This window comes from Scardinius erythrophthalmus, assembly GCF_964197995.2.
Source record: "Scardinius erythrophthalmus genome assembly, chromosome: 15".
Classification (NCBI taxonomy): Eukaryota; Metazoa; Chordata; class Actinopteri; order Cypriniformes; family Leuciscidae; genus Scardinius; species Scardinius erythrophthalmus.
Window position 1 is genome coordinate 7,614,764 of NC_138235.1, and position 21,780 is coordinate 7,636,543.

Below are 21,780 nucleotides of genomic sequence, written 5' to 3' on the forward strand. Positions count from 1 at the left end.
AGAGCTCTCACCACACACCAGCTATAGGTGGAGACAGTGCTCTCACCACAAACCAGCTATAGGTGGAGACAGAGCGCTCACCACACACCAGCTATAGGTGGAGACACTGCTCTCACCACACACCAGCTATAGGTGGAGACAGAGCGCTCACCACACATCAGCTATAGGTGGAGACACTGCTCTCACCACACACCAGCTATAGGTGGAGACACTGCTCTCACCATACATCAGCTATAGGTGGAGACAGAGCTCTCACCACACACCAGCTATAGGTGGAGACAGTGCTCTCACCACACACCAGCTATAGGTGGAGACAGTGCTCTCATAACACACACCAGCTATAGGTGGAGACAGTGCGCTCACCACACACCAGCTATAGCTGGAGACAGAGCTCTCACCACACATCAGCTATAGGTGGAGACAGAGCTCTCACCACACACCAGCTATAGGTGGAGACAGAGCTCTCACCACACACCAGCTGTAGGTGGAGACAGAGCGCTCACCACACACCAGCTATAGGTGGAGACAGTGCTCTCACCACACATCAGCTATAGGTGGAGACAGTGCTCTCACCACACACCAGCTATAGGTGGAGACAGTGCGCTCACCACACACCAGCTATAGATGGAGACAGAATGCTCACCACACACCAGCTATAGGTGGAGACAGTGCTCTCACCACACACCAGCTATAGGAGGAGACAGTGCTCTCACCACACACTAGCTATAGGAGGAGACAGAGCTCTCACCACACACCAGTTATAGGTGGAGACAGAGCTCTCACCACACACCAGCTATAGGTGGAGACAGAGCTCTCACCACACACCAGCTATAGGTGGAGACAGAGCGATCACCACACACCAGCTATAGGTGGAGACAGTGCTCTCACCACACACCAGCTATAGGTGGAGACAGAGCTCTCACCACACACCAGCTATAGGTGGAGACAGTGCTCTCACCACACATCAGCTATAGGTGGAGACAGTGCTCTCACCACACATCAGCTATAGGAGGAGACAGAGCTCTCACCACACACCAGCTATAGGTGGAGACAGAGCGCTCACCACACACCAGCTATAGGTGGAGACAGTGCTCTCACCACACACCAGCTATAGGTGGAGACAGAGCTCTCACCACACACCAGCTATAGGTGGAGACAGAGCTCTCACCACACACCAGCTATAGGTGGAGACAGTGCTCTCACCACAAACCAGCTATAGGAGGAGACAGAGCTCTCACCACACACCAGCTATAGGTGGAGACAGAGCTCTCACCACACACCAGCTATAGGTGGAGACAGTGCTCTCACCACACACCAGCTATAGGTGGAGACAGAGCTCTCACCACACACCAGCTATAGGTGGAGACAGAGCTCTCACCACACACCAGCTATAGGTGGAGACAGTGCTCTCACCACACATCAGCTATAGGAGGAGACAGTGCTCTCACCACACACCAGCTATAGGAGGAGACAGAGCTCTCACCACACACCAGTTATAGGTGGAGACCGAGCTCTCACTACACACCAGCTATAGGTGGAGACAGAGCTCTCACCACACACCAGCTATAGGTGGAGACAGAGCGATCACCACACACCAGCTATAGGTGGAGACAGTGCTCTCACCACACACCAGCTATAGGTGGAGACAGAGCTCTCACCACACACCAGCTATAGGTGGAGACAGAGCTCTCACCACACACCAGCTATAGGTGGAGACAGTGCTCTCACCACACATCAGCTATAGGTGGAGACAGTGCTCTCACCACACATCAGCTATAGGAGGAGACAGAGCTCTCACCACACACCAGCTATAGGTGGAGACAGAGCGCTCACCACACACCAGCTATAGGTGGAGACAGTGCTCTCACCACACACCAGCTATAGGTGGAGACAGAGCTCTCACCACACACCAGCTATAGGTGGAGACAGAGCTCTCACCACACACCAGCTATAGGTGGAGACAGTGCTCTCACCACAAACCAGCTATAGGTGGAGACAGAGCGTTCACCACACACCAGCTATAGGTGGAGACACTGCTCTCACCACACACCAGCTATAGGTGGAGACAGAGCGCTCACCACACATCAGCTATAGGTGGAGACACTGCTCTCACCACACACCAGCTATAGGTGGAGACACTGCTCTCACCACACATCAGCTATAGGTGGAGACAGAGCTCTCACCACACACCAGCAATAGGTGGAGACAGTGCTCTCACCACACACCAGCTATAGGTGGAGACAGTGCTCTCACCACACACCAGCTATAGGTGGAGACAGAGCGCTCACCACACACTAGCTATAGGTGGAGACCGTGCTCTCACCGCACACCAGCTATAGGTGGAGACAGAGCGATCACCACACATCAGCTATAGGAGGAGACAGTGCTCTCACCACACACCAGCTATAGGTGGAGACAGAGCGATCACCACACACCAGCTATAGGTGGACACAGTGTGCTCACCACACATCAGCTATAGGAGGAGACAGTGCTCTCACGACACACCAGCTATAGGAGGAGACAGTGCTCTCACCACACACCAGCTATAGGAGGAGACAGAGCTCTCACCACACACCAGCTATAGGTGGAGACAGTGCTCTCACCACACACCAGCTATAGGTGGAGACAGTGCTCTCACCACACACCAGCTATAGATGGAGACAGAGCTCTCACCACACACCAGCTATAGATGGAGACAGTGCTCTCACCACACACCAGCTATAGGTGGAGACAGTGCTCTCACCACACACCAGCTATAGATGGAGACAGAGCTCTCACCACACACCAGCTATAGATGGAGACAGTGCTCTCACCACACACCAGCTATAGGTGGAGACAGAGCTCTCACCACACATCAGCTATAGATGGAGACAGTGCTCTCACCACACACCAGCTATAGGTGGAGACAGTGCTCTCACCACACATCAGCTATAGATGGAGACAGTGCTCTCACCACACACCAGCTATAGATGGAGACAGTGCTCTCACCACACACCAGCTATAGATGGAGACAGTGCTCTCACCACACATCAGCTATAGATGGAGACAGTGCTCTCACCACACACCAGCTATAGGTGGAGACAGTGCTCTCACCACACACCAGCTATAGATGGAGACAGAGCTCTCACCACACACCAGCTATAGATGGAGACAGTGCTCTCACCACACACCAGCTATAGATGGAGACAGAGCTCTCACCACACACCAGCTATAGGTGGAGACAGTGCTCTCACCACACACCAGCTATAGGTGGAGACAGAGCTCTCACCACACACCAGCTATAGGTGGAGACAGTGCACTCACCACACACCAGCTATAGGTGGAGAGGAAAGAAAGTGATAGAGCCAATTCAATGGAAGGGGATTATTAGGAGGCCATGATTGGCAAGGGCCAATGGAGGGAATTTGGCCAGGACACCGGGGTTACACCTCAACTCTTTACGAGAAGTGCCATGGGATTTTTAATTACCACAGAGAGTCAGGACCTCAGTTTAACGTCTCATCCGAAGGACAGTGCTCTTAATTTGGCAAATACATCATTCCAATGAGCTCTGCAGGGAACGCCTTGTCCCATGAAGCACTGTGATGTTATTGAGTCTGTCTTTCAATATTCCTGTTCTCTTGTCTGTGCATATTTTGATACATGTTTACATCAACTTTGATCACGTTTTCAAGACTAATTTGCTGCTGGTTCAGTTGACAATTTCCTTTGGGGTTTTTCAATTTGACATTTTGTTCTACACACCTATTAGCGCAAATTGATGCAGCATGTTCAGTTTAGACAATGTATGTTTTTAATAACAAGAGAACACCTTTTGTGGTCTGTGTAGTGTATGTTGAAGAACAGAACGGAAAAGTATCATAGGAAAATCCTGAAGGAACCAGCAGCGACTTGGTCTGAACACATAATATGTATGCGCATTACGTCATTTTTCACAAATTCACGTTTTTGCTGAGTACACGGAGACAATAAGCAAACTTTTGAAAATAAATTTCAAAGTACAAGTTTTTGAAAAGTATACGCTCTTGTCACATAAAAGAACAATGCATACGTTTTTAGTTGAAAATTGTGTAATGTAAATGCCCCCTCAATGTAATAAGAGAGACAAAGTGCCTGTGCAAAAATCCACACTTGATGTCTTGACGACACGTGCATGTGACAGCAAGTAAGTGCGCAAGACTGTCCCACGTCTTAAAAATGCCAAAGCTCAGTGCCCTTAACGTACACTAAACTCACACCATACCGCTTCGGAGTGGTATTTGAGGCTAAGCGTATCCCATCATGCATCGTGTTTGGGAACTTGCATGACTATAAGTAACTTTGCAAGTACATGTCAACTTATTCTAACCATAACCCTACCTGTCTACGAATACTGTACTAACACTCTAATGAGAGTTAGTAGCCATGTAGGTGTAACGTCCCATACACAAAAGAAATATATTTGAAATATATTTTCAATATATTTTTTTTCTGTATGGGGTTACATAGAGTCAACAGAATGTGTTAAAGGGACCATAAAAAAAAAGTGAAACTGAAAACATTCCACTGTAAGTTAAATTAGTGAGAAATGACACATCATTTGGTAGTAAACAAAGTGCAGTACATGTTATTGGTGCAAAGATGTGAGAGTATATTTTGTACAATATTTGCAACTGCATTTCCTCACTTAATACAAGCAGCACAATTTTTAAATGGTGTATTTTGTAACATAGGGATTACTGAACAGACATGTATAAGTTTATTTTAAAATGGAAAGTACTTGAAATCAAAATGTGTAAATAAAGCTATCTAAACTTGCATTTTTGCAACACTAAAAGTGTGTCCCATTGGGTAATCAAAAGTTCTACACACACTTATGGTCTTCAAGCCCCCTTGAACACTTTGATCAAAGACCGGAAATACTGTAGGTCATGTAAGTAGACAAGTGGTTGAGTACAAAGACGTCAAGTGCGGTTATTTGGACAGGCCCATTAAAAATGTGCAGAGTGGTGCGTCCCCAAGATGCATACACTTTACAGGTCCAGAGGAGAATCTAGGATAATCAATTAAGGTAAAAGGGGTGGAGCCACCTTAACTCAAAGCTGTACAAAATGGCAAAGCCAAGCACTGGTGTGTGTTGTGGTGCTTGTGACAAAGTTTGTTAGAATGGTGTTCCTGAAAGTTGTCTTAGTGGTGGTTGTGATTTGTACATTTGATATGCCTGATGTCTTGGGAAGTTTGAGGTCCGGTCAAAGTCCAAGAAGCATGGGGCCAAAATTAAATCCAGCTTCCAGAAGTCCTGCCCTTTCTCCTCTAGAGCTCTGGAACCCTTTGCAAGTGGCTTCTCAGTTTCAGAGTCCTTTGGGTCCCGTCTCCAATAGCCTTGCACAGGATCCTTTTGGCACTCAGGAGAAGCAGCTGTTGCAGGGTCCAGTGAAGCCTTTGGATTGGAGGTTTCCCATCGCTCCCGAGGTGCAGAGCGAGTTGGCGGTGGACTTCCAGTTGAGGCAACCCGTGACTCCCAGCAGCGCAGCGGTTCAATGTGGTGAGAACCGGGTTCTTGTAGAGGTCCAACAGGACCTCTTCAGCAATGGTCAGTTGATCCAGCCAACGGGTCTGTCTTTAGGTGGATGTCCTGTTGTTGGTCAGGATCCTGAGTCAAGAGTGCTCATCTTTGAGTATGAATTACAGGACTGCAACAGTGTGCTGATGGTAAGAACACATACATTTTAATGGGTTATTTGTTGTGGCAGAGAACCTTTCAATGAATGTCAGTTCACTTGGTTTTACAATGCCAGGGCAGATAAGACCAAGTTCTATCTGTTTGAATGGGTAAGTCCTGAATTTTAGAGCTACTTGCCGTAACCCTTCAAACCAACATCTGATGTAAACCATCCCATAAATGGTATGAAGCAAGAACAATAAATCTTGTGCCTTAATAGTTCAAGCTAGTTTTTTACCCTGGAACAGTCAATATGCATATTCAATCCTAAGTGCATGTCTCCAAAACACTGACTATCTTTGGCAACACTGGAGCTTCTGAGGGAAGCTGTGTTGATGTGAAGAATTTACTAATTGGTGATTTTGCTGTTTAGGAATTCCACCATATTGCAGAGTGCACCTTCTCCCATTCATGGCAATATGAGTGCACTATCTTGGTGTATGTAAAGTCTTTGGGATGACCCTCTTGGTAACCACAATCTTTTTACAGATGAATGAGGATGAGCTTGTCTACACTTTCTCTCTTATCTACACCCCTGAGGCGCTTGCTGGTACTCCGATTACCCGGGTTGATGGTGCAATTGTTGGTGTTCAATGCCATTATCAAAGGTAAGTGATCTCTGTGACTTTCTGCACTTTCTCGTGAAACTGGGAGACAATTTAATGGGTACTTTCATGAACTGCAGGCTCCAAAATGTAAGCAGTGATGCCTTGAGGCCAGCATGGGTCCCTTATGCCTCAACAGAGGCTGGTGGAGAAGTCTTGCTTTTCTACCTGAAGATCATGATGGGTTGGTACAGGTTTTTTCTTTCAATAAAATGAACCTTTACCCTTGCTATTGTGGCTGTGCCTAAAATGTTTTTTTTTTTTTTGTGTGTGTAGATGACTGGTCCTATCAGAGGCCTTCATACACCTATTTCCTGGGTGGCGTTATTAACATCGAGGCATCTGTGAAGCAGTACAATCATGTGCCTCTGCGTGTGTTTGTGGACCACTGTGTGGCCACTCAAGTACCTGATGTGAACGCTCTTCCGAGATTTTCCTTCATTGAGAATAATGGGTAAGGTCATGGCCCTTGATGCGGTAGGACTGTTTAAATTGCTTTTTGTAACCACTTTGTCACAGAATCATGGGTAAAGTCTAGTTGCTTGATGCTCTGCAGTTGACATTCATGAGTTGCTCGTTGTGATTTGTCGTCAGGTGCTTTGTGGATGCCAAAACTACAGCTTCCAGCTCCCGCTTCATGCCTCGGTCCCAGGTTGACAAGATCCAGTTCCAGCTGGAGGCATTTATGTTCCAGGAGGGCAACAGTCCTTCTGTATGTACTATGAATATTATGAGTTAATTTGACTTCTCCTCCTATCTGCTTTGGTTTTGTGTCTTACCTGTTACCCCTTGCAGATCTACATAACGTGTATTCTGAAGGCAACTATTGCTTCTGCACCCAGTGACGCTCAGCGCAAATCCTGTTCCTTTGCCAATGGGTACGTTGTTTTTTTTTATTTTTTTTAACTTGACTTTTCTCATGCTGAAGGTTCCATGTCTTTGTTTTATTGCAGGTGGTTTGCTGCTGATGGTAACGACCAAGTTTGTGGTTGCTGTGACTCAACATGTGGTCCGGATGGTGAATTTGCTGCTGCTCCCTATGGAGGTTGGTAGCTTTTGCTCTTTCTAAGGTATCTCTTGATTTTTCAAGTGCTCTAACTTGGCTTTTCTCTCTAGGCATTCAGTGGGAAGGCAAGGCCTCACTTGGTCCTGTAATGGTTCAAGGGCTAAAGACTCAATAAAACTGACAAATCAATCCTTGATTGTATCTGACTTGTCACTTTACTTCATGTCTGGTTTAACTGCTTTTGATTTGGAAAAAGTGCCTCATTCTGCCAATGTGGTGAAACTGATAGTCCTCCTGTACAATTCAAGTCCCATATAGCATGCAACCATTGGGTTCCAGAAGTTAATTTTTCTCCATAGGGAGTTTTAAATGATCACCCTTAAAGACCACTAGTGAAAGCTCAAGGTTATGCTTTTGAAGCCATTAGTTTATTACAATTTGTTTAACAGAATAATTCCTGGTGAAAATCATAACCGACATGCGCTATATACACAATATAGCGCTTTCATATGTACTACTGTACACCAGGGCTGTGCTCAGAATATCGATACAACGTCTCGAACTCCTGACAATACACGTATCAATTCTGTCATGCTTTCTACTGTAGCCAGTTTATCACATGACGTCAATTGGTGCCAATTTTAGCAACCTGAGACACTCAAAATGGGTAAGATGATTTGCTGCCAAAAGTGAGAAAAATATGGGAGAATTTGGGGGTTTAACACTAAACTGGAGAGTTGGACATTAGATATGAGTAATGTGATATGCAAGAAAAGCCCTCAAAAGATTACAAGTGCATTAATGTGCTTCATATGTCAGGATTTACAGCCATACAGCGTTGCCGAGAATAATGGCTTCAGACAATTGATTCATGAGTGTGAGCTATGCTACACAATACCAACACATCAGTTTTTAGCAGAAATGGCAATTCCCCAGTTGTGTGATGAAGTTAAGTGAGACGTTCTGCTATCACTCTCTTCTGCACAGTTGAACTAAGTTAAATTTAAGTTGTTACAGTTTTTGCTTCTATGTAATTTTAGTTTTTAGTCATTGAGCATTGCAGACACACTTCAGAGTCACTATAATTGTCATTTTAGTTGAGGCAGAGACTTTCAAAGCAGAAGGAAGAGCCCTTTATTTTTTTTTTAATGACAGTTTTTCAGTTATCACAACTGTTGTGGCACTGGTTAATCAATAAAAAGATATTACTAACTAAACTCTGCTCAAAAAACATTTAAATTCCAAATTGATCCATATCGTGATTTGTATTGTGGCTTTAGTATTGTGATACGTATCGTGACATTGTTGATGGGATTGTTTTGTCAAATGGGAAGCTTTCCATTTGACAAAAGTTTCTTCATAGTGGAAAGAGGGTTCTGCGATGTAAACGACTCTGTGGAACTAGATTATCATCCCATTTATATAAAAAAATCTGTGGGGACATTTTCTTTGGTTCATAAACTATTATTTGAAGCCATGAGGAGATGAAGTGGCTTCCAAACATCTAGGCCAGGTTTCTAAATTCAAGTAGCTTTAAGCCCCCCTGATTATACTGTATTGTCAATATTTACTCTGGGTGTTTTTTGTTTTATTCTGGGTGTTTTACCGTGCCATGTAAAAGGTCTGATCAAACCACTGAGGGAAGAAAAAAATAGGGTGGAATATGGATCAGGAGATGGAAAAATATTTAGGAATTTTGGCACAATCCGGTGCTGTCCATTCTGTGACAGTTGAGCAAAAAAAATAAAGATGGCATCTGAAAGTTGCATTAGATGGTCAGTTTGTGTAAATGTGCACTTTTGACCAAAAACATTTGTCATTTCTAGCAAGATATTCCTATTGTAGTAATTATATATTTGCTTAGTTTTCACCAAAGCTCTTTCTATTTTGCTGTAGATCATTAAACCGTTACGCTGCCTCAGAAGTCTGTCTGAAATCAGTTTCGACCTGTAAAGTCATTTCCTACAGTGCAGCGAGGGGACGAGTCAATATCTACGCAGCCAACATGTGCTGTTCTTGGGATCCTTCAGACAGGTTTCCAGCCATCACTATTTGACTCTTGTCAAAGTCACTCAGATCTTTTCGCTTGCCCATTTTTCCTGCTTCTAACACATAAAATTCAAGAACTGACTGTTCACTTTCTGCTTAATATATCCATTGTACCTGTAATGAGGCGTTACTCCAATTGGAATCCATCAGCAAGCTTCTATTAAAATCGTGGACAAACAGGTAATGGTTAGATTCCAGCAAACACAGCAATGTAGGACAGACACAGTCATGGTCGAAAAGCAGGCAGGAGATCAGGGCAGGCGGATAACAATCACAGAAGTAACAAAGATAGTCCAAAAGGCAGGCAGCAGAGAATCATTAACATGGAACAGACTGGGTCACAACAGGCAGGCAATACAGAAATAACCGCTCAGAAATGCAAACCGTAGTAATACAAGACTTCGCAAGGAAGAGTGGTGGAGAGACAGTTTATATAGGTCCAAGAATGAGCTACAGCTGAGCAATGTAATCAGTGCCAGGTACGGGGCTGATGGGAAATGTAGTGTGTGAGTGAAAAGTCAATATTCAGGTGAGGGAGCCCTCTGATGGTCAAAGGAGGGAATCACAGAGTTAGTCTCTGTGACAGAGCCCCCTCCCTGCGAGCGATTCCTGGCGCGAGGAGACAAGCGACGCCGGGGTCTCCCACGTGATCGAGGGGCCAGCCTCTCCGGATGGGTTCGATGGAATTCCTCCTCGAGATTGGGGTCAAGTATATCGTTAGTGTTGACCCAAGAATGCTCCTCTGGACCGTACCCCTCCCAATCGTCCAGATACTGGAGAATTCTTCCCCGGCATCTGGAGTCCAGCAGTTCTCCTGGGAAGCCTCCTCGGCCTCCACCATGATGGGTAGGGGACCCTGACCACCGGACACCTCCTCCCTCTCCTCATTAGGACCAACAGCGGGCTTGAACAGAGATACATGGAAGGTGGGGGAAATACGATAATGATTAGGCAGGGCAAGGCGGAACGAAACAGGTGTGATTTGACGGATAATTTGGAATGGACCCACGTACCTGGGACTGAGTTTCTTGCAAGGAAGCCGAAGACCTAAGTCTCTTCTGGACTGCCACACCCATTGACCAGAATGATACTCAGGACCGGGACGACAACGATGATCAGCCTGTACACTTTGTCGGCGAATGGCGTGTTGGAGGTGAATGTGAGCCTGATTCCATGTCTCCTCACTTCGACGTAACCAGTCATTCACTGCCGGGACATTAGTTGGTTCTCCAGACCAAGGGAATAGAGGCGGTTGAAATCCTAAAATGCACTGAAAGGGTTTCAATCTTGTAGCTGCCTTTTGGATGGAATTCTGGGCATACTCAGCCCATATTAGGAAGCGACTCCAATCATTCTGATGCTGATTACAGTATGATTGAAGGAAACGAATGAGCTCTTGGTTTAGTCTTTCAGCTTGACCGTTGGATTGAGGATGGTATCCAGACGCAAGACTGACATTGATATCAAGTGACTTGAAGAATGCAGACCATAGTCTCGACGTAAATTAAGGGCCTCGATCGGAAACAATATCCTCTGTTAATCCATAGAATTGGAACACCAAGTGGCATAGGTGTTCAGCTGTCTGCAGGGCGGTAGGTAGCTTGGGTAGAGGTATGAGGCGGCAGGCCTTGGAGAATCTGTCTATGACAGTGAGAACTGTGGTGTGACCGTTGGAGACTGGTAGATCTGTAACAAAGTCGATGGCAATGTGGGACCAGGGGTGCTGAGGAAGGGGAAGAGGTTGCAGCAGGCCGGCCGGTAGTTGTCTTGATGGTTTCTGTGTATTGCAGGTTTGACATTGGTGGACAAACATGGTGGAGAGGCGTGGAGATTTTGAAGTGCTTTCACCAATTCCTCCGGGAGAGAAGTGAGGCGATTGAGCTGGTGTTAGTGTGCCGCAAGTTGACTAGCCTGGGCAGACATAGTTGCAGACAGGTGGGTTAAAGCCGCTGGATTGTAGTTTGGCAAAGTCTTCTGTAATGAGGCGTCACTCGAATTGGAATCCATCAGCAAGCTTTTATTAAAATCGTGGACAAACAGGCAATGGTTAGATTCCAGCAAACACAGCAACGTAGGACAGACACAGTCATGGTCGAAAAGCAGGCAGGAGATCAGGGCAGGCGGAGAACAATCACAGATAAGTAACAAAGATAGTCCAAAAGGCAGGCGGCAGAGAATCATTAACATGGAACAGACTGGGTCACAACAGGTAGGCAATACAGAAATAACCGCTCAGAAATGCAAACCGTAGTAATACAAGACTTCGCAAGGAAGAGTGGTGGAGAGACAGGTTATATAGGTCCAAGAATGAGCTACAGCTGAGCAATGTAATCAGTGCCAGGTACGGGGCTGATGGGAAATGTAGTGTGTGAGTGAAAAGTCAATATTCGAGTGAAGGAGCCCTCTGATGGTCAAAGGAGGAAATCACGGAGTTCGTCTCTGTGACAGTACTGATATAATCAATGTTATCCGCTTCATCTGTCAGTGGTTTTAATGTTGAGGCTTATCAGTGTATATTAAATATTTTCATATATATCTATATCTATTTATATACAGCTAATTTCCACCTTTTCAAGGTCTTCTCAAGCTAAATGTTTGTAAATTCTTCATATTAATCATAATTGTCTGTTCATCCTCAGCTGCACAAGCAATTGATATTATTTTAATTTTTTATCAAACGGTCTCAAATCAGGCCTAAATGGTCAAATACACACAAAAGTTGCTTGGCTTAGTGAGTGTTCACTTAAAGGGTGCTCTAAGCGATCCCGGGAGACGTTACTTCTTGTTGACATTCGAATTGTTGTCAAACAAAACGGAGGCTAGCTAAACCCTCCCTCCTCCTCATCCCGTCTCCTCCCTCCTCCCCTCCCTTCCGACATAAAGGAAAGTCCAAATAATCACTACAAACAAAGTTAAGTTTTACTGATACTTCATTCAATGAGTAATGTCGCCAAGTTAGATAAATGCTTTTATATATTGCAGAACAGAATGCAGAAAAAGAGAAGCATTATCTTAAAATCGTCTTGCCGCCTGAGGTTATAAATAGCTCCCATACAAGGACGCAATAATAGCATGATAACGTTCGCGTTTCCCAGTGAGCATAAACAACGGCGGCGGCGTAAACAAATTTAGTCAAAGTTGTCAATAGCCTATAAATGAACATTCAAATTCATAACAAACAGTGGATGAAAACAATCAATCACACAAATTGTCGCCCTACTGTGAATTTGCTTGATCATTTACAATAGAGATTGATCGCTGCTAGAAACATACATGTTGTATTCACCAAAGTAGGGTAAACGTACCTATTAAGCTCACCAAAATCTACATTGAGACATTTTTAGTGCACAAGATATTGGTTTTAGTACAAGAAGTTATTTTAAAATAAAATATTAATCTCTCACACTATAATATTTCATTTTATTTTAAATGACAAAAGTATTTCAATTAAGATGTACATCATTAAATATAAAAAGTCTGGCTGTGCTTAATGGGTACATTTTGTACCCTTTAAGCACACCCCTGTTCCCAATAAGCTCACAACAAGTTTTATTAAAAAATCTTGTTTATTTTAAACAACCTTTTTAAGGAATAATTGAAAAAAGTTTTATTTGAAGGTACAGAGTCAATCACAAAAAAAACAGAACACTAAAATCAAGCAACAAGGCATTCAATTTGATCAGGTAGCCTATCCTATTCATAGTGATGTGTCATTCAAACTCATTGCAACATCTAGACTAGTCCACGTTCAGCTATGTAACCCATATTGAAAAATCAAATAACAAAACAAACCAATGTGCTCCTTAAAGGGATACTCCACTTTTTTTGGAAATTGGCTCATTTTACAACTCCCCCAGAGTTAAACAGTTGAGTTTTACCGTTTTCGAATCCATTCAGCCGATCTCCGGGTCTGGCGGTACCACTTTTAGCATAGCTTAGCATAATGAATTGAACCGGACAAGACCATTAGCATCTCTCTCAAAAAAATGACCAAAGAGTTTCGATATTTTTCCTATTTAAAACTCGACTCTTCTGTAGTTACATCGTGTAATAAGACCGACGGAAAATGTAAAGTTTAAATTTTCTAGGCTGATATGGCTAGGAACTATACTCTCAAAATCGCACCTTTTCATTTTCCGTCCGTCTTAGTACACGATGTAACTACAGAAGAGTCAAGTTTTAAATAGGAAAAATATCGAAACTCTTTGGTAATTTTTTTGAGAGAGATGCTAATGGTCTTGTCCGGTTCAATTCATTATGCTAAGCTATGCTAAAAGTGGTACCGCCAGACCCGGAGATCGGCTGAATGGATTCGAAAACGGTAAAACTCAACTGTTTAACTCTGGGGGAGTTGTAAAATGAGCTTATTTCCAAAAAAAGTGGAGTATCCCTTTAACTCTCTGGGTCAGAGCTTTCCTGTCTACTCCAAACTTCTTGGACAGATACGACAGGTTTCTGATGGCTCCTTCTTTGTATGACATGCCTCTTTCATCTTTGGGCATACACTATAGTTTCGTCTAGCTTTTGTCATCTTAAGACTGTGAAAATAAGTTTATTAATCATTTTTTTGAAGATTAACATAGTGACAACCATCAGTTAATATTTAAATTCTGATTATTAAGTATTTACATAGACGTTTAATGTGGGTGAGCTTAAAGGGAGCACACACTGTGCTTAATTGGAGCAAAAACATTTTTTAATTAATAAATATTAAATTAAAATTTAAAGGAAAATATTTAGCTAAATTAATAATCTAGGTAATGTATTAAGTTTATACCAATTTTAATATGAACAACTATTATAGACAATATCTATGAAATTATGCTTTTTCTAATTGATGTCACACTGAAGCTGTGTGATTGTCATAGTAGTGCACCCTTTAAGCTCACCTAACAATAATATGAATTCTTTAAAAATTACAGCAGTTTAAAACCACAGACTATCAATAAAATGTAAAATTATAATATTATGGATTTAAAAGTACAAGCCATTAATTCCTGTGAAGTAATATATTAATGTAGCACACAATCTTATACAGCTAGTAAGCTAGCTATGTTCGTATCATCTGGGCTATGTTGCTAAAACTATCTTTTAGATCTAACTGTAATTATTTCCCACATCCAGGTTCCAGGTTATAATATGCAAAAGTCTAAACATTAATCTCTTAATTTTGCAATAAGAAGATGTACTTCTTCAAAATAAAGGCTTAAACATATAAAAAATGCACATCTGAGGGGCTCCTCTTCTGGTGAAAGTTTTCAGACAGCTTTGAAAATAGCCGCCAGACAGTGTGAACACATGGACACACATATCTCAGTGTGCAATGGTCTGATTGGTTTAAAATTACAGGAGGTATATAGTAACAAACACATCAATTGGTTAATACATCAAATAGGATAATACATTGCTGTTTCTTTTTATAATCTGAGCTCCAAGATGGTAGTGTGCTTAATGGGTACTTGAGCTTAATAGGTACGTTTACCCTAAACGCTGACTGCATAGATCTAGCTAATTACATCCTTTTGTTGGTTTAGCGAACATGAACGTCAGTTTAGAAAGAAAAATGGATTTACCTGTTCTGCAAAAACAGAGCAACTATGTCGGATTGGAAGCCCTTCTGCCGGCGGAGTTCTCGCCACCTTTGAAAGGTTTTTCCGATGTAAATTCGGGACTTCGTGCGTTCCTTATCCTTGTCCCTCTTCTTTGCAATTTGTTCATCGGAACGTCGTCTCTTTGGTTGTGTGTCGGCCATAATTCAAACTTCCCTCTTCATGCTTCTCTGTTCTCTCTCCTCCACACACCCCCTTCACGCGCACTAACCCCCCAAACCCCACCCACCAATACTTCTTGTTGGTTATTGTCTGGAACTCTGTTTATTATGTTTCTTGGTGCGGGTGAGCCCAGTTTGTTTTTGTTGCCGTTTGTGGAGCCTGTGGTGTCTAGAGAGACCGCGTTTTTTTACAGTGTGTTCAGGCAGCTAGCGGATAGTGAGGAGATGTTTGCTGTATGTGACAAAAAATGTTTTGGCCTAAAAAACGCGTTGCATCACTTACAGCACCTTTAAACAGTAGGTTATGTCTTTACCCTCATGTTGTGTTCGAGCCATTTTGACCTGGAGGGGATTTTCCTTTTCCTGAAAATGCTAGTTAACATTATCGCATTGGACTAAAACTACTTTACTCACCCAGGGTATAACTACTTCCCTCAAAATTTGAGAATTTTTGTAATTTTTTCCCCACCTTGTTACACATTTGGTGTTACTGGTCACAAATGACCAGCCAACACAAAACTGCTAATAAATCTCTCATTACTCTATATTATCACCAAATATTGGATTCAATCTTTTTGCAAACTTGAATTCTTTCAATTAGCACAGGTTTTGTATTTCTATTTGGATTGATCGTAGGCCTCACTGATCTGAGCTCATGCACCTCAGTTTTTGAATGAAAAAAGCATTATTTGAGGATAAATCTGTCAATATACAACAAAATATGGAAAAAAAGTGCACTGTTTATCACACTAGCGGACTTTAATGTTTAACCAGGAAGGTTGTTTTGAAATGCTTTTATCTTTTAAAAAATGGAACAAAGTCACACTTTTGGTTCCCAGTCAAAAATGACCGGCCTACCCTAACTAGCATATAAATCTCTCGTTACGGTATTACCACCAAATATCAAATTTAATGTTTTTGCCATCTTGTTCTCTTTCAATTAGGTTTTGTATTTACTTTTTAAACTGACTGATTGACCTGAGCTTATATTGCTAAAAAATGACCATGAATGGGGGAAATCAAAAATAAGAGAAACATTAAATGTTCAGGAGCATGTTCATCATGTTCACATACAATTTGTACGTGTGCTTACAAAGATAAAGGCCTCGGACCTGTGCATGTGTGGATACAGGCACACTCGTGCTCACACACACACACACACACACACACACACACACACACGTTCATGTACACAAACTATTTTAAATATTACAGCTATAGCTGGAGACAGAGCTCTCACCACACACCAGCTATAGGTGGAGACAGAGCGCTCACCACACACCAGCTATAGGTGGAGACAGTGCTCTCACCACACACCAGCTATAGGTGGAGACAGAGCGCTCACCACACACCAGCTATAGATGGAGACAGAGCTCTCACCACACACCAGCTATAGCTGGAGACAGAGCTCTCACCACACACCAGCTATAGCTGGAGACAGAGCTCTCACCACACACCAGCTATAGGTGGAGACAGAACGCTCACCACACACCAGCTATAGGTGGAGACAGAGCTCTCACCACACACCAGCTATGAGACAGAGCTCTCACCACACACCAGCTATGAGACAGAGCTCTCACCACACATCAGCTATAGGTGGAGACAGAGCTCTCACCACACACCAGCTATAGGTGGAGACAGTGCTCTCACCACACATCAGCTATAGGTGGAGACAGAACGCTCACCACACACCAGCTATAGCTGGAGACAGAGCTCTCACCACACATCAGCTATAGGTGGAGACAGAACGCTCACCACACACCAGCTATAGCTGGAGACAGAGCTCTCACCACACACCAGCTATGAGACAGAGCTCTCACCACACACCAGCTATGAGACAGAGCTCTCACCACACATCAGCTATAGGTGGAGACAGAGCTCTCACCACACATCAGCTATAGGTGGAGACAGTGCTCTCACCACACACCAGCTATAGATGGAGACAGTGCTCTCACCACACACCAGCTATAGGTGGAGACAGAGCTCTCACCACACACCAGCTATAGGTGAAGACAGAGCGCTCACCACACACCAGCTATAGGTGGAGACAGTGCTCTCACCACACACCAGCTATAGGTGGAGACAGAGCTCTCACCACACACCAGCTATAGGTGGAGACAGAACGCTCACCACACACCAGCTATAGCTGGAGACAGTGCTCTCACCACACACCAGCTATAGCTGGAGATAGAGCTCTCACCACACATCAGCTATAGGTGGAGACAGAGCTCTCACCACACACCAGCTATAGCTGGAGACAGAGCTCTCACCACACATCAGCTATAGGTGGAGACAGAGCTCTCACCACACACCAGCTATAGCTGGAGACAGAGCTCTCACCACACACCAGCTATAGCTGGAGACAGAGCTCTCACCACACACCAGCTATAGGTGGAGACAGAGCTCTCACCACACACCAGCTATAGGTGGAGACAGTGCTCTCACCACACACCAGCTATAGGTGGAGACAGAGCTCTCACCACACACCAGCTATAGCTGGAGACAGTGCTCTCACCACACACCAGCTATAGCTGGAAACAGAGCTCTCACCACACATCAGCTATAGGTGGAGACAGAACGCTCACCACACACCAGCTATAGCTGGAGACAGAGCTCTCACCACACACCAGCTATGAGACAGAGCTCTCACCACACACCAGCTATGAGACAGAGCTCTCACCACACATCAGCTATAGGTGGAGACAGAGCTCTCACCACACATCAGCTATAGGTGGAGACAGTGCTCTCACCACACACCAGCTATAGATGGAGACAGTGCTCTCACCACACACCAGCTATAGGTGGAGACAGAGCTCTCACCACACACCAGCTATAGGTGAAGACAGAGCGCTCACCACACACCAGCTATAGGTGGAGACAGTGCTCTCACCACACACCAGCTATAGGTGGAGACAGAGCTCTCACCACACACCAGCTATAGGTGGAGACAGAACGCTCACCACACACCAGCTATAGCTGGAGACAGTGCTCTCACCACACACCAGCTATAGCTGGAGATAGAGCTCTCACCACACATCAGCTATAGGTGGAGACAGAGCTCTCACCACACACCAGCTATAGCTGGAGACAGAGCTCTCACCACACATCAGCTATAGGTGGAGACAGAGCTCTCACCACACACCAGCTATAGCTGGAGACAGAGCTCTCACCACACACCAGCTATAGCTGGAGACAGAGCTCTCACCACACACCAGCTATAGGTGGTGTAACACCTCCTTTCTTTTAAAGATGTTACTCTGAGGGGGTTCAACAGAATTTTGACATGTACTGATAAAAATAACTCTTCACAAAACAAATGATCATTTGCTTCAATTTTATTTTCTTCACCAGTGCTTAATAAATGTGTCAAAAAGACAATAGAAATAAAGTCAGAGATCTTGGAGGTCTTTGTCTCTTCAATAAAGAGTCAATGAGATGGAGAAAACTTATCTCTTGGTATGTCTTGTCTTTGATAAGGTGTGTGTTGATGAAGTGATGATGAAGATGCAATGAGTCCCAGATCCCCAAAGTTATTTGAGTGCGATGCAAAGATTGAGTGCGATGCAATGATAGTAATCCTATAATCCTCCATACAAGAAAAGATCGTTTGAAATGAAGACGCTCAGTGAGCTGTCCTCAGCGCCACATAGCTGACCATGTGCAAGGCCATGTGCTGTAGGCTTGATGCTGGTGTGAACCGCTCTCGGATTCACTGTCTCTAGAATTCAGTCCGTGCTCACAAAGGAACATGTGGTAACTAAAAATGTCCTTTCTAGAAAGAAATCAAATAACTAACATCAGTGATCTCAAACAAACACAACATCAAATATAAACCAAACCATACTCACAGTTGAGCAGAAACTCAAAGAGTTCTCAACACAGGACATTGGATGAGAAAGAAGGTAGCACAAGATCAATCCTCAGATTTCCCTCTACCAAACGAACTGACTTACTCTATGGTGTGAGTGTTTATATACCCAGTTACCTCCAGGCAATAGCGCCCTCTAACTGTTCCTGTTGTTACTGCCCGTGACTCCAGTACATCACAACAGGGTCTTAACAAAAATACTTAAAGAACAAATAAATAAATAATACAGAATTACAAAAAGTAACATTTTGTCCGTTACATACCCCTCCCTTTGGTGTCAAAAATTTGACATATGGTAAATTTTTAAGTTTTGGGTATGATAACTGTCAATCTGGGTAGGATCAGATAACATTGTCACCTTGTAATTTACTGGACCTAGCCTTTTAACTACTTTAGCTGGACCTCTCCATTTTGGTGCAATTTTAGCCATGAAACCATCATCTGCACGAGATAAAGGATGAGTACGCACCCAAACTAGATCACCCTCCTGGAAGTCTTGAGTTCTTCTCTTGAGGTTGTAATACTTTCTCTGTTTAGTTTGTGCTTTCTCAACATTTTCTCTAACAGTTTCGTACAGTAGTTTCTGGCGATCAATGGTACTGTAGCTTGGTTGATCTGGATCTGGCGGACTCTGTAGAGCTCTTTGTAGTGGTCCTTTTAATTGACGTCCCAGGGCCACTTCAGCAGGTGAAAATCCGGTACTTTCATGCCATGCAGTATTCAAAGCAAACCCAAATTCACAGATCCACTGATCCCAAGTGCGGTGATTATTGTCAACATAGGATGCGATCATGGTTTTTAGATTACGGTTAATGCGTTCAGTCAAGTTTGATTGTGGATGATAAGCAGTTGTGAGTTTTTGAGTTACCTGCCACTGCTTGCACAACTGATCCAGGAGGTTTGAGGTGAATTGAGTGCCTCTATCAGAAACAATAAAAGCTGGTGTTCCCCACCTTGTAAATATCTCTTCGATGAGAATACGAACGATGATGGTAGATTTGGCAGATCTCATGGGGAAGACCTCTACCCATTTAGAGAAGTAGTCTACCACCACTAGGAGATATTCATTTTGACGAGTACTCCGTGGGAATAGTCCCATAATGTCCATGCCAAGCATGTATCCGGGCTCAACAATGGGCACACTTTGGAGACATCCTGCTGGCTTTAAGTTTGTAGACTTATACTGCTGACATTTTTCACACTGTTTGCAGTGTTGCCATACGTCAATACGCATGGAAGGCCAATAAGCAAATTCTAGAAGTCTCATTAGAGTTTTAAATTTGCCTAAATGTCCACTGAGGGGGCTATCATGGGCATATGTTAAAAACTCTTCCTTCAAGCTAGCAGGTACCATAATTTGGAACTTTCGACCTCCTTTGGGGACTGGGAGACTCCTGAATAAAATATCATTTTTCAAGACATAGTGAGTTCTCATAAGATCAGTGGTATTTTGGTTTTTGGCTCTTACCATGATTTCTTGGCACTCTGAATCTTTCTTCTGCTCAGCAGCAATCTGAGCCAGGTCCATTGGCAGTTCACAAGTGATAGGATTAAGAACATGTTTTGCAGGTGTGTGCATCAGCATGGCTGTTGGTTCAGCTAGATATCTCCTTGACAAGACATCAGCAACAACATTACATTGTCCTTTTCTATAACGTACTACGAAGTGATAGCCTTGAAGTCTGATAGTCCATCTTTCCAACCTAGACGAAGGCTTTGGGTGCTGGAAAAGCCAAACCAAGGAAGCATGGTCAGTGATTACTTCAAATGCTCTGCCCTCAAGATAATGATGCCACTTTTCCACAGCCCAGACTACCGCTAGACATTCTTTCTCTGATGCGGAATACGATCTCTCAGCGCCTCTCAGTAATCTAGATGCATAAGCAATCACTTTCTCTTGTCCATCCACCTCTTGTGTCAGCACTGCTCCCAAACCAACTCCGCTTGCATCTGTTTGCACTTTAAAAGAATAATTAAAATGGGGTGTGTTTAACACAGGGGCTTTAGTCAGGTCATCTTTGAGTAATTCAAACGAACTCTGACACTCGTCTGTCCATATCCATTTAGCTCCTTTTTTCTTTAGTGCATGTAAGGGTGCTGCTTTAGTGGAAAAATCGGAAATAAAACGGTGATACCAAGCCGCAAGACCTAGGAACCGTTGTAATTCTTTTATGGAAGTTGGTGTAGGGAAAGATTTGACCGCGTCCACCTTGTCAGCATTCACTTTGACTCCATCAGCAGTGATTGTGTGACCCAAGTAGTCCAGTGATGAACAGATAAATTTGCACTTCTTGAGATTGAGAGTGAGACCGGCAGTGTGCAGACTGTTGAATACTTGATTAAGATGTTGCAGATGTGTTTGAATGTCTGGTGAGTATACAATGATGTTGTCTATGTATACCATACAACACCTGTTTTTGTGCTCTCGGAGAACTTGTTCCATTAAACGTTGGAAAGAGGCAGCTGCATTTTTAAGACCAAAGGGAAGACACAAAAATTCATATAACCCTGAAGCGGTTACAAATGCAGTCTTCTCCACACTTGTAGCATTCATCTCTACTTGCCAGTAGCCACTCTTCAAGTCCAAAGTGCTAAACACCTTGGCTCCTTGCAAAGAATCCAGTATATCTGTAATTTGGGGCATCGGATAGGCATCGAGGTGAGTTTTAGAATTAAGACCACGATAGTCAACGCATAACCGAGATCCACCATCCTTCTTATCTACTACCACAACAGGGGAAGCCCATGGTGACGTGGAAGGTCTAATGATTTTTTGTTGAA

General features: G+C 43.6%; 1 protein-coding gene across 1 annotated transcript; it reads left to right on the forward strand.

The window, feature by feature from the left end:
* Positions 1-5,086: 5,086 nt before the first annotated feature.
* Positions 5,087-7,747, forward strand: LOC308703333 (zona pellucida sperm-binding protein 3-like). The gene is made up of 8 exons (XM_081386731.1): positions 5,087-5,691; positions 6,191-6,309; positions 6,387-6,490; positions 6,583-6,760; positions 6,901-7,018; positions 7,102-7,184; positions 7,260-7,351; positions 7,423-7,747. Exons 1-8 carry the CDS (start codon positions 5,146-5,148, stop codon positions 7,485-7,487), a joined length of 1,305 nt encoding a protein of 434 aa, XP_081242857.1. The 5' UTR covers positions 5,087-5,145; the 3' UTR covers positions 7,488-7,747.
* Positions 7,748-21,780: the final 14,033 nt, after the last annotated feature.